This window comes from Pongo abelii, chromosome 16 (genome assembly GCF_028885655.2).
Source record: "Pongo abelii isolate AG06213 chromosome 16, NHGRI_mPonAbe1-v2.0_pri, whole genome shotgun sequence".
In the NCBI taxonomy this organism is placed as follows: domain Eukaryota; kingdom Metazoa; phylum Chordata; class Mammalia; order Primates; family Hominidae; genus Pongo; species Pongo abelii.
This window is the reverse complement of record NC_072001.2, coordinates 47625168-47637567: the sequence shown is the minus strand read 5'-3', so window position 1 is coordinate 47637567 and position 12400 is coordinate 47625168. Positions and strand designations below refer to the sequence as shown.

At 43.8% G+C, this 12400-nt stretch overlaps 2 protein-coding genes across 7 annotated transcripts in view; one reads left to right on the top strand and one right to left on the bottom strand.

Annotated features, from left to right (window-relative positions):
• Positions 1-268: 268 nt before the first annotated feature.
• Positions 269-7163, bottom strand: B2M (beta-2-microglobulin). 3 transcript variants are annotated; one of them, XM_024232791.3, is made up of 4 exons: positions 6763-7163; positions 2708-2986; positions 2055-2082; positions 269-808 (listed from the first exon to the last, which is right to left on the bottom strand). In XM_024232791.3, the coding sequence occupies exons 1-3, from the start codon at positions 6827-6829 to the stop codon at positions 2069-2071; spliced, it is 360 nt and encodes a 119-aa protein (XP_024088559.1). In that variant the 5' UTR covers positions 6830-7163; the 3' UTR covers positions 269-808; positions 2055-2068. The 3 variants fall into 3 exon arrangements, with proteins under 3 accessions (XP_024088559.1, XP_063572712.1, XP_009248064.1); XM_063716642.1 differs by having other exon boundaries at positions 269-2082; positions 6763-6914; XM_009249789.4 differs by having other exon boundaries at positions 269-2986; positions 6763-6914.
• Positions 7159-12400, top strand: part of PATL2 (PAT1 homolog 2) — a 45531-nt gene continuing 40289 nt past the window's right edge. For all 4 annotated transcript variants that reach the window (XM_054532745.2, XM_054532748.2, XM_054532746.2 and 1 more), the window contains exons 1-2: positions 7159-7532; positions 8178-8299. The gene's annotated coding sequence lies outside the window, so the exon portion shown is untranslated. The remainder of the gene's footprint in view (positions 7533-8177; positions 8300-12400) is intronic.

Genomic DNA, 12400 nt, shown 5'->3' with positions numbered 1-12400 from the left:
AGAACTCTGACTAAAATATAGAAGGTTGGCCTCTCACTAGACAGCTGTGTCACCCCAACTATGCCATTTAACTTCTTTGAGCATCAGATTCCTAATGTGGAAAATGGGGATCACTGAGGCCCTTTACACTGTGAGCCAAACCCTATACACAAGAGGTTCACATTTTTTACCAAGTGGAATTTGGTAAACAGGACTGTTTCAAACAGGTCTGTTTCCCTGTTTGAAAATAAAGGGGTAATAGTGGGAGTGAGATATAAGAGACAACACATCAAGTTTTACGATTTATTTAACTTGTGGAACAAAAATAAACCAGATTAACCACAACCATGCCTTACTTTATCAAATGTATAAGAAGTAAATATGAATCTTATATGACAAAATGTTTCATTCATTTTAACAAATTTCCAATAATCCTGTCAATTATATTTCTAAATTTTCCCCCCAAATTCTAAGCAGAGTATGTAAATTGGAAGTTAACTTATGCACACATAACCATCTTATCAAGCTTTGAGTGCAAGAGATTGAAAAGTTCAGATCTGACTAAGATGTTGATGCTGGATAAGAGAATTCTCTGCTCCCCACCTCTAAGTTGCCAGCCCTCCTAGAGCTACCTGTGGAGCAACCTGCCCAGATACATCAAACATGGGGACAGCACTCAAAGTAGAATTATAAAGAAGATCACGTCCGTGTTAACATTATTATAACCCTACATTTTGTGCATAAAGTGTAAGTGTATAAGCATATCAATATTAAAAAGCAAGCAAGCAGAATTTGGAATTCATCCAATCCAAATGCGGCATCTTCAAACCTGAAAAGAAAACAAAAAGGTTAGCAATGAATTTATTTTATTTGGATTGCAGATCTCATTACCAAACTTGTCTAATTTCTACTGTGTAGATCACCTTTTTAAAAGAAGTAGCTACAGACAGTTCTCCAAACCCATTACAAAGAGTATATCCTGTTAGTGTATCCCTTTGGTGCTCCCAAAATCTTAGAAGAAAAAATGCTGATATGATGTTTTGGTCAATGATGGACTGTATATGTGACAGTGGTCTCATAAGATTAAAATAGTATATTTTTACTGTAACTTTTCTATGTTTAGATACACAAATACTTACCATTGTGTTACAACTGCCCACAGTATTCAGTACAGTAACAGGCTGTACAGGTTTGTAGTCTAGGAGCAATAGGCTATACCATGTAGCCTATGCGTGTAGTAGGCTACAACACCTAGATTTGTATAAGCATTTCTCAGAACATGTCCCCATCATTAAGTAACACATGACTATATTAGAGTTCAGGTCCTGGCTCTACAATTTACTAACAGTGTGACTGGGCAGATCATCCACCTTCCTGATGCTCTCCCAAATCAATTCCCTGTTCTAGAATATAACAGGAGATTTGAATGGGGTTTCAGCATCAATGTACCCTGGGCAGTAGAATTTCATTGAAAAGCCTTTGGACTCCAACTAAAGGTGCAGAGAAGTCCAAGTTCCTCCCTCTCTCTTGCTTCTGGAGCTTCTTATAGTTACATCTATTATAGTATCATTATATCAAGTTATAACAATCTGTTATCTCTTCTAGTGGCCTGGGAGCCTCTAAGAGGCAAACACGGTCCCCATACAGGAATGGGATGTCTGCAGAACTGTATAACTCCTCTCTTCTGTCTGAAGAATAAAACAACTATTATACAAAAGAAAAGAGTGGTTCATTTTCTCTTCTCAGCAGAGATGTCCAATGTAGAAATGGCAGAAGAAAGATCAAAGCCTTGCAGGTAATGTGGGTAGCCACCTGCCTTTATCCTGCAATACCATACTGGCAGTTCCTTTGCCCTCTCTGTAGAGGGTCAGTAATATAGCCATACCTGGGGCCATACACCTTCTTCATGCCACTCCCCAGGAGAAGGGAATGTGACCCTGTAGGATTCTTCTTTGCCTGCTAAAATGCTATTCTGTCAATGTTCTCCACATAGTGAGGGTTATCATGTTGGAGCTGTCTATAAATAGTCCTCAGGACAGTGAAACAAAAACATTTTCTTAAGGTCAAAAACTTACCTCCATGATGCTGCTTACATGTCTCGATCTATGGAAAAGACAGTGGAGAAAAAAAAGGAAGACATTAAGTTTTACTTTTAAAATACCACGTACTAACAATGTCTAAAATGGTTAGAAATAAGGCTGGCAGAATAGGCTGCTGTTCCTACCCATGAATACCTTGTTTAGAGCTACCCAGCAGGAACAAGCCCTTCCTACTAGCCTCAGATACCAATCCAGCCAGAAAGTACTAGAGGAGTCCAGGATTATAGGATGCTAGGATAGCAGGACTTACAAACAAAGGCCTATACCTTCTTGAAATGTTCGTTAGTGCTAAATATACCTGAAGCTGCCACAAAAGCTAGAGGAAGCCAGTAGGTAAGAAGTGTTAAGAGTGTATATGTACTCGTGCAAGTGCTGCTGCTGCTCCCTGCTCAACTGCAGGGAAACTACTGGTTCAGAAACCATGCTGTGCATCAGTATCTCAGCAAGTGCCACTAATCTGATCTTTAAGAACATTCCCTGACAATCCCAATATGCAGATTGTTTATATCAGATGGGATGGGACTCATTCAGGGTAGCATGGCCATAGACCTTTTTCATATCAAAGCAGCTTTATGATATGACTACTCATACACAACTTTCAGCAGCTTACAAAAGAATGTAAGACTTACCCCACTTAACTGTCTTGGGCTGTGACAAAGTCACATGGTTCACACGGCAGGCATACTCATCTTTTTCAGTGGGGGTGAATTCAGTGTAGTACAAGAGATAGAAAGACCAGTCCTTGCTGAAAGACAAGTCTGAATGCTCCACTTTTTCAATTTTCACTCCATTCTTCAGTAAGTCAACTTCAATGTCAGATGGATGAAACCCAGACACATAGCAATTCAGGAAATTTGACTTTCCATTCTCTGCTGGATGACGTGTGTAAACCTGAATCTTTGGAGTACCTGAGGAATATGGGGAAAAGACACATTAATATTGCCAGGGTATTTCACTTGGGGCTAACTTGGTGTCAAGCTACATCAGGCACCAAGTGTTTACATTTGGTCATCGATTTCTCCCAATTCCATTTCCACTCTGGCCAAATGAGCTTCCACCTTCCCAACAGGCCACCTCCATTTCAAAGAATAAACCATGACTTGGTATCTTTCTCTCATAATTCCTCTGTACATGCCTTTTTTGGTTTTTTTCTAGCAGATTTCTAGCAGTATCTTCTGTCACTGGAGATTGTGCTGCATTTTTAAGAGCCTTTCTCTGGAGGCTCTCAAAGACTTCTGATGCCTTCTCAGCACTCATAGCATTCCTTAACACATCACTCAAGAGTCTACATGATTTGGCCCCAAGCTACTTTTCAAAGTTCATTTCTCAGTTCATAATAGCCCCATCAAATTACTCATGTTATTGTACTCTGTTTCCACCCCTTCCATTTTTTTTCTTATGTTTACTCCTTTCTTTTTGGTTCCTGCTTCTGCCTTGATCTACACCCATCTGATTTTCTAAACTGTATGAAGTGTCTAGTAGAGTGCCTGGGACATAGCAATTGCTCTATACGTGGCAGATGTTATTATTATTACCTGAGGTTCCTAAGTGGATCAACCCAAGGTATGTTCTGTATTTTTTTTATTTTTATTTTTTGGGATGGAATCTCATTCCGTTGCCCAGGCTGGAGTGCAGTGTGCAGTGGTGAGATCTCAGCTCACTGCAACCTCCGCCTCCTGGGTTCAAGTGATTCCTGGGACTACAGGCACACACCACCATGCCTGGTTAATTTTTGTATTTTTAGTAGAAACGGGGTTTCACCATGTTGGCCAGGCTGGTCTCGAACTCCCAACTTCAAGTGATCCGCCTGCCTTGGTCTCCCAAAGTGTTGGGATTACAGGCACGAGCCACGGCGCCCAGCCAACCCCAGGTATGTTCTTACCAAACAACAAAACCTCTATTTCTGCTGACGGTTTATATGCCAGATCCTTCTCTGATTTTGTACCTAATTTCATGAGCTAGAAAACAAAGAAACAAAACCTAAATGCATACAAGAGCTGGCAAATACCTTAAATAGTTGAGTTGGACCCAATAAAATACAACAGGGATAGGTGAGGACTATGGCAAATGGGACAGAACATACTTTCCATTATGATCAAATGGAGTAATGCATGTGACAGTGGGATTTGCGTTTTAATTAGCATCCACAGGTGATTGCTGTAAACTAGCCAGGTTGGGAATACATTGCCTAATGTTTCAGAAACAGTGCTTTCCAAAATGAGAGGCATGACTAGACCATCCATGGGGAAGTGGGAAGAAAATATTATAAACTCTATCTTTTTCATCAAAAATGAAGAGAAGTGTTAGTGCTACTAAATATACAGATTGACACTAAATATATGTGTATAAAATTCTTTTAAATACACTTATATTCAGGGTACATGATCACTAAAAGGCAGCTACTCCTCCATGTCTGGGAGGCTGTGGGGAGAAGAAGGAGGACCAGGCCACCTTGACCAGATATATCTCTCTAGAAATACCCTATCATTAAGGAAAGGCTACTAGCCCCATCAAGAGGTGGACTGGGGAATCTAATGAAGACCTGATTTTTTTCATAATATTAAAAGCTAAGAGAGTTCTTTGCATCTGAGCTTCTAATAATAAGAACATATTAAATGCCTCAGGAGTCAGAGCACAGATTCATCCTGCCTGGAACTCTCTGTTTGAGGGAAGGCGGCAAGATTTTGTGAGAGCATCACTGTAATCTTTTCTAAGAAGAGGACAAGTATCAGACAGGCTGGGTTTGAATTTGGGCTCAACCAGCTACTGGCTTTATGACTTTAGGAGAGTTATTTAAGCTTCCAAAACTTAACTGAAAAATTAATTTATGCCCACAGTAAAACAAAAACAAAACCCACACACACGTCAGAGGAGGAAAATAGACCTTCAGAGGCAATCACCATTACTTGTGGTATCTTCCAGAAATGGTCTATGCATGGCACGTATTACTTTGGAAATTTTCAAAATAAGATTTTTTTTTTAATATCAGATTGTTATTTTTTAAAATGACATCTAACATAACCAGCAAATACCAGTAATGGTGATGATATATACATTATCCTTTATGTTGTAAATAAATTGTATTCAAATTAAATGCAATTTTCTCATGAGCAAAACATTCTGCTTTCGATCATGTTTTGCCAGGGGAAAAGGTGAGAGCGCTTAGTGCATTGCTTAGTGTATTTAGAAAGTGCTCAAGATCTTTGGTGTCCTCAACAGTCTTGGTAACCATCTTGGATTATCTTTATTAATGGTTTTACAACTTCCCTGACTGACAAACCTTCACTTCTTTCTTTCTTTTTTTTTCTCTTTTTTTTTTTTTTTTTTTTAAGAGATAGGGTCTCGCTCTGTTGCCCACGCTGGAGTGCACTGGCGCCATGATAGCTCAAACTCCTAGGCTCAAGAGATCCTCCCGCCTCAGCCACTGGAGCAGCTGGGACCACAGGCGGGAGCCACCACACCCGGCTAATTTTTGTTTTTATTTTTTGTAGAGACGAGGCTTCACCATGTTGGCCAGGCTGGTCTCAACTACTGACCTCAAGCCATCCTCCTGCCTCGGCCTCCCTCAGTGCTGGGATTACAGGCGTGAGCTACCACGCCCAACCACCGCATGTTTTCAAAACCGAAAGTAAGAGGCACAGTACATCTTGGAAAGAACCAGGCAAAGAGCCAAAGAGGAAGCCCTCTGTACGAAAAGACCACAGGGCCCATGCCGCCCAGTTTGCTCTGGAGAATCTCACGCAGAAGGCAGGCGTTATTCTTAAAAAAACTGCACGAATTACAGCCAAAAGGCATGCGCTCCCGCAAGGGCCCTGGTTAGGCTTGACTTCAGTCTCGATTGCTGCCATTTATCCCCTGTGTAATTAAGTTTCTTAAAATCTCGGTGCCTTAGTTTCTTCATCTGTGAGAGGCAGAAGATAACCATAGTAGTTATCTATGGCGGAAGATAACTATTTTCAAAATTAAATGACGCAAAGCACATAAAGTCCTTGGTACACAGAAAGATGTCAATAACGGGTAGTTCTTATAATTTTTTAAAAGTGACGTGATGGGAACAAATAAGTTAATTATTCGAAACCGCTTTGTATCACAGCCAAGCATTCTACAAACGTCGCGTGCTGCTTCCTCGCCACGGTGTGGCCCCACATAGACCCGGAGATGCTAGGGCAGGCGAACTTAGCGGGCGCCTAGACGAAGTCCACAGCTCTCCAGTCCAAGGGAAGCAGAGCTGCAGCAGACAGGCTTACCCGGGCGACGCCTCCCCCAGACCCCAAGCGCCCCTCCACGCGTTCACAACCCTCAGCGCCGCGCCTTTGGGACGAGCCTACCCGTCCCCCACTCCAGCTGCGCTCGGGGAGCCAGAGGCCCCGCGAAAGAGCGGAAGAGAAACCCTCCCCCAACCTCGGCGCTCTGACGCTTATCAACGCCCTAAACTTTGTCCCGACCCTCCCGTCGCCGTAGGCCAGAGGTCTCCCCTGCTCCTCGCCGAAAGGGGCAAGTAGCGCGCATCCCGGGTGCGCACCCCCTTCCCCACTCCCAGGCCACCCCACCGCTTCCCCGAGACCCAGCCCTGGACTAGCCCCACGGCGGGCCACCAAGGTAACTTGGAGAAGGGAAGTCAAGGAGCGACAGCGCACAGAGAGGGCCACAGAGGGTGCGGAGCGGGAGGGTAGGAGAGACTCACGCTGGATAGCCTCCAGGCCAGAAAGAGAGAGTAGCGCGAGCACAGCTAAGGCCACGGAGCGAGACATCTTGGCCCGAATGCTGCCCGCTTCAGCAATGCCCGCCGTCCGCTTCAGGAATGCCCGCGGGGGCGCGACGCCTCCACTTATATTCCACGCTTGCACAGCCAATCAGACAAGGCCCGCGGGGACCGTCACCCGTCTCCAAGCCAGCAACGCAGAGCCAGGTTAGAGAGAGGGACTTTCCCGTTTTCAGTTTCCTTTTCTTAGAGTCTCGTGATGTTTAAGAAGGCATGCACTAGATTGGGTGGATTTGCTGTCTGTACGTCGGCGCCCTCCGATCTGGGGTGCGCGCCCCAGCTTGGGACACGGGACGCTCATTCTAGGACTTCAGGCTGGAGGCACCTTAAGGCCGCCCCCTCGCTTTGCAAACTGGCTCCAGAGATGCTAAGTGACTTGCTAATGGTGCCCCAGCCAGTTAACGGCTCGGACCTGCATTTTTCATTCGAGAAAACGGAAACCCAGAAGATTAAGATCTTTGAATGCTACCTAGCAGAAGGAGAACTTCTGTTTATAACTACAGCTTGGGAATTCGCTGCAGGGTTTCTCGATTCTCTGGGCAAGAAAAATAGTCCCAAAAGCATCCTGAGGACAGCTCAGAGAAGGTCCTAGCGAAAGAGTACCTTTCTTGCTTCTTGAAGAATCCCTTCAAGGAAAAAGTGTTTGGGAAGTTCTGTGCCAAGAAGTTCCTCCCTATGTTCTTGCTGTTTAGGTAATTTTCTTTGTTCTGTTGATCTGTAGGGGGGAAGAAAAAAACGACCACTAATAGTAAAAGCAGTAACTGCTAGGGCTTTAGAACTTCCAGCGCCCTCCAGGTACATCATTCTCTTAGTTTCCACCCTAGAACAGGGGCTGGCACATAGTAGGTACTCAGTAAACTGAGTGAACGAATGGATGGATGAATGAATGAATTAGTGAATACATAAACTGTAGGAGGAAAGAATTACCCCCATTCATTTTATGGACAGGGGAAACAAAGGCTGAGAGATTAGAATTCAAACTCTGGCCTGATTCCATTGACATTAATATTTTAGACACTGGAAGACAAAGGGCTCGGCAATTTTAGTGAGAGTTTGGACTGCATCTGCCTTGAGCCCAGCCAAGGACGTTAAACATGGCAGGCAGACCCATTAAGTAAACCTACCCTCTAAAGTGACCATAAATAAGGTGCTGCCATTTCGTGGTGGTGGAGTCCACAGGTCTTTTCTAAGAGGAACAGTGAGAAGAGGAAGTGGACCATGGGGATGGGGAGAGGCAGAGATCTTGGAAGTCAACATGGTTTTCAGTTGAAAAGATTTGCCTAGCTTCCCCAAGGAGCACAACAAATAACTTCTAGGTTTCTTTTACATATTTTTAGGCTTTTGATAATCCTTATTGTGGAGGCCATGCCTAAACTAAGAAAATGCAATACTCTCCATGGACCTAATGAAATGAGATAATGCACAAGAAGAGAGAGCCTCCCACAATGCCTGGCACATAGTAAGTGTTCTGTAGTGTTTAATAAGCACTATAATTATTAATATTATTTACCTAGTTTTTCTACCAGCCCTCTCAATAACTAAAATATGAGAATAATTGTTATGCATAAATTTATGAGTTAAGACACTCTTGCTCCCTCCCTTTTCCCCCTTTTAAAAACTCATATAAGGCACTAAAGGCCTGAAATGTTAGTGTTGAGTTGTACTAGAAAATGCCTTAGAAGTTTAGCAAGGGACAGGGCTATTTTTGCCTCTTGTTTAGTACATCACAGAGAAACACTAAATTTAAAATCCATTACAGATAGATTCTGATTTACTCACTTGGAAAACCAATTTAAAAACCAATAAAAAACAGTACAGATAGAAAAAAGTCGATTTTACAGTTTTCTTTGGGGGGGAATACCTGTATTTTTCTTGGATTTACCATTTATGACATGTTTTGAATAGTGAGGGTGAAAATCATATATACAACTATTTGTTTAAAAACAAGAGCACTGTTTGCCTAGGAGGGCAAATTTGGGAAGTCTGCAAACATGACAATTTTCTTTTTTTTAATTTTTAATATTTTTGTGGAGACAGAGTCTTGCTGTGTTGCCCAGGCTGGTCTCGAACTCCTGGTCTCAAGTGATCCTCCTTCCTCAGCCTCCTAAAGTGCTAGGATCACAAGCATGTGTTACCATGCCCAGCCACAAATATGACAGTTTAATAGCTTTATCTCCCAGTAGTGCAATTAACAGATTAATAGCGGCCCTTTTTTCCCTATATAACCCTCTTAAAATTTTTTTACAATGAACATTTATTCAAAATAGTAAATGTTGGCAAGAATTTAGAAGAACTGGAACTCTCATATAATCCTGGTGGGCATATAAAATGGTATAAACAATTTGGGGCTGGGCGTGGTGGCTCACACCTGTAATCTGAGCACTTTGGGAGGTCAAGGTGGGCAGATCACTTGCGATCAGGAGTTTGAGACCAGCCTGGCCAACATGGTGAAACCCTGTCTCTACTAAAAATACAAAAATTAGCTGGGCATGGTGGCAGGCATCTGTAACCCCAACTACTCGGGAGGCTGAGGCAGGAGAATTGCTTGAACCTGGGAGGCAGAGGTTGCAGTGAGCCGAGATTGTGCCACTGCACTCCAGCCTGGGCAACAGAGCAAGACTCCATCTCAAAAAGAAAAAAGAAAAAGGAAAACACTTTGACAGCTCTTTATAAAGTTAAACATACACTGGCCATAAGATCCAGCCACTCCACCCAAGGTATTTGCCCAAGAGAAAATGAAAGCATATGTCTATACAAAGACTTGGACATTAATGTTTATAGCAGTTTTATTTGTGATAGCTGAAAACTACAAACAATCCAACATACATCAGCAGGCAAATGAATAAACCCATTGGAGTATATATCCATACAATGAAATACTATCATCAACAAACAAGGAATAAACTGTTGATACATGTAACATGGATGAAATAATCATGGTAAATAAAAGAAGTCAGACAGAAAAGAGCATATACTATATGATTCTGTTTATATAAAACTCCAGAAAAGATAAACTATAATCTATATGACAGAAAGTAGATGAGTGGTTTCTAGAGGGAAAGGAGATCATCTAAACATGAGGAAACTTTAGGGTTGATGGATATGTTAATTATCTAGAGTTCGATGATGATTTCACAGTTATATTTTAGAACTTATTGTATACTTTAAGTGTAATATATTATATGTCGATTATAAATATTTAAAAGGACATAGCCAGGGGAGGTGGAGCAAGATGGCTGAATAGAAGCCTCCACTAATCCCGCTCCCTGCAGGAACACCAAATTGAATAACTATCCACACACAAAAAAGCACCTTCATAAGAACCAAAAATCAGGTGAGTGATCACAGTACCTGGTTTTAACTTCGTATCACTGAAAGAGTAGCTGAAGAGGGTAAGACAGTCTTGAATTGCTAAATGCTGTCTCTCCCCCATTCCCCGGCAGCAGCCACCTGGCATGGAGAGAGAATGTGTGCTTCTGGGAGAGGAAGAGTGCAGTGATTTTCAGACTTTGCATTGGAACTCAGTGCTGCCCAGTCATAGCACAAAGCAACACTGGGAAGAACTCACCCAGGTCCCGTGGAGGGATCATTTAGACCAGCCCTAGCTAGAGGCAAATCATCCATCCCAGCAATGGGAACCTGAGTTCCAGTAAGCCTCCCCACCATGGGCTGAAGTGCTCTGAGGTTCTACATAAACTTGAAAGGCAGTATAGGCCACAAGGATGGCAATTCCTGGGTAATTCCTGGTGCTGTGCTGGCTCAGAGCCAGTGAATGTGGGGGGCACACAACCTAGTGAGACACTAGCTGGGATGGCCAAGGGATTGCTTGCACCACCCCTCTCCCAACCCCAGGAAGGGCAGCTCAAAGCTCAGAGAGAGACTTCTTTCCTCTGCTTGAGAAGAGGAGAGGGAAGAGCAAAGATGACTTTGTCTTGCATTGGATACCAGCTCAGCTGCAGTAGGATAGGGCACCAGGCAAAGTCCTGAGGCCCACATTCCAGGTCATAGCTCCAAGCTGACATTTCTAGCCACACCCTGGGCCATAAGGGAACCTGCTGCCTTGAAGGGAAAGACCAGTCCTGGCAGGATTCCTCACCAGCTGACTAAAGAGCCCTTTGGCCCTGAATAATCAGAAGTAGCCAGGTAGTACTCATCATGGGCTTTGGATGAGACTCAGAGACGTGCAGGCTTCAGATGTGACCCAGCACATTCCAGCTGTGGTGGCTATGGGGAGAAATTCCTTCTGCTTGAGAAAAGAAGTGGAAAGAGTAAAGGGGACTTGGCCACTGTGGGGTTAGAATACCAAGGGGGCTCTTAAGGTCCCTGATTCCAGGCTTTGGCTCTTAGATAGCATTCCTGGACCTGCTCTGGGCCAGAAGGGAGCCCACTTCCCTGAAGGGTGAGTCCCAGGCTGGGCAGCATTCACCACAAGCTTACTGAAGAGCCCTTGGGCCTGAGTATACATCAGCAGTAGCCAGACAGTACCCACCACAGGCCTGGGGTGGAAGTGGCCATGGCAAGAGACTCCTCAGCTTGTGGAAAGGGGAGGGAAAAGTGGGAAGGACTTTGTCTTGTGGCTTGGGTGCCAGTTCAGCCGCAGTGCAATAGAGTACCAGGTAGATTCCTAAGGTTTCTGACTAGGCCCCAGCTCCTGGAAGGCATCTCTGGATTCACCCCAGGCTAGGGGAAACTTGCCACCCTAAAGAGAGGGACATAAGCTTGGCTGGCTTTGCCACCTGCTGATTTTAGAGCCATAGGGCCTTGAGTGAACATAGGTAGTAGCCAGGCGGTGGTTACCATAGGCCTTGGGCAAGACCCAGTACTATGCTGGCTTCACGTCTGACCCTGCACAGTCCCAGTGGTGGTGGTCACAGGGGTGTTTGTGTCACTTCTCCCCCAACTCCAGGCAGCTGATCACAGAAAGACAGACTTTGTCTGGGGGAAAATAAGGGAAGACAACAAGAGTCTCTGCCTGGTAATCCAGAGAATTCTTCCAGATCTTATCCAAGACCACCATGGCAGTGCCTCTATGAGTAACCAGTGTTAAGTTGTCAGCAGTTTAAACTAATGAGTGATAAAATATTATCTGCAAACCTCATGGTAACCTCAAATCAAAAAACATACAACAGACTGTGAAAGAGCCACAGCATTTCTGTGCTTGGTATGCCCTCTAATGCAGATAGAGCTGCAGTGACCAAAAACTTAGATCACAACACCCAAGTTCCTTTGAATTCCTGGAAAGCCTTCCCAGGAAGGACAGATACAAACAGCCCGGACTGCAAAGACTATAATAAATGTTTAACTCAGACACTGATGAACATCCACAAGCATCAGGACCAGCCAGGAAAACATGACCTCATCAAATGAATAAGGCACCAGAGGCCAATCCCAGAGAAACAGAGATATGTGACCTTTGAAACAGAATTCAAAATAGCTGTTTTGGCCAGGCACGGTGGCTCACACCTGTAATCCCAACATTTTGGGAGGCCAAGGTGGGTAGATCACTTGAGCTCAGGAGTTCAAGACCAGCTTGGCCAACATGGTGAAACCCTATCTCTAC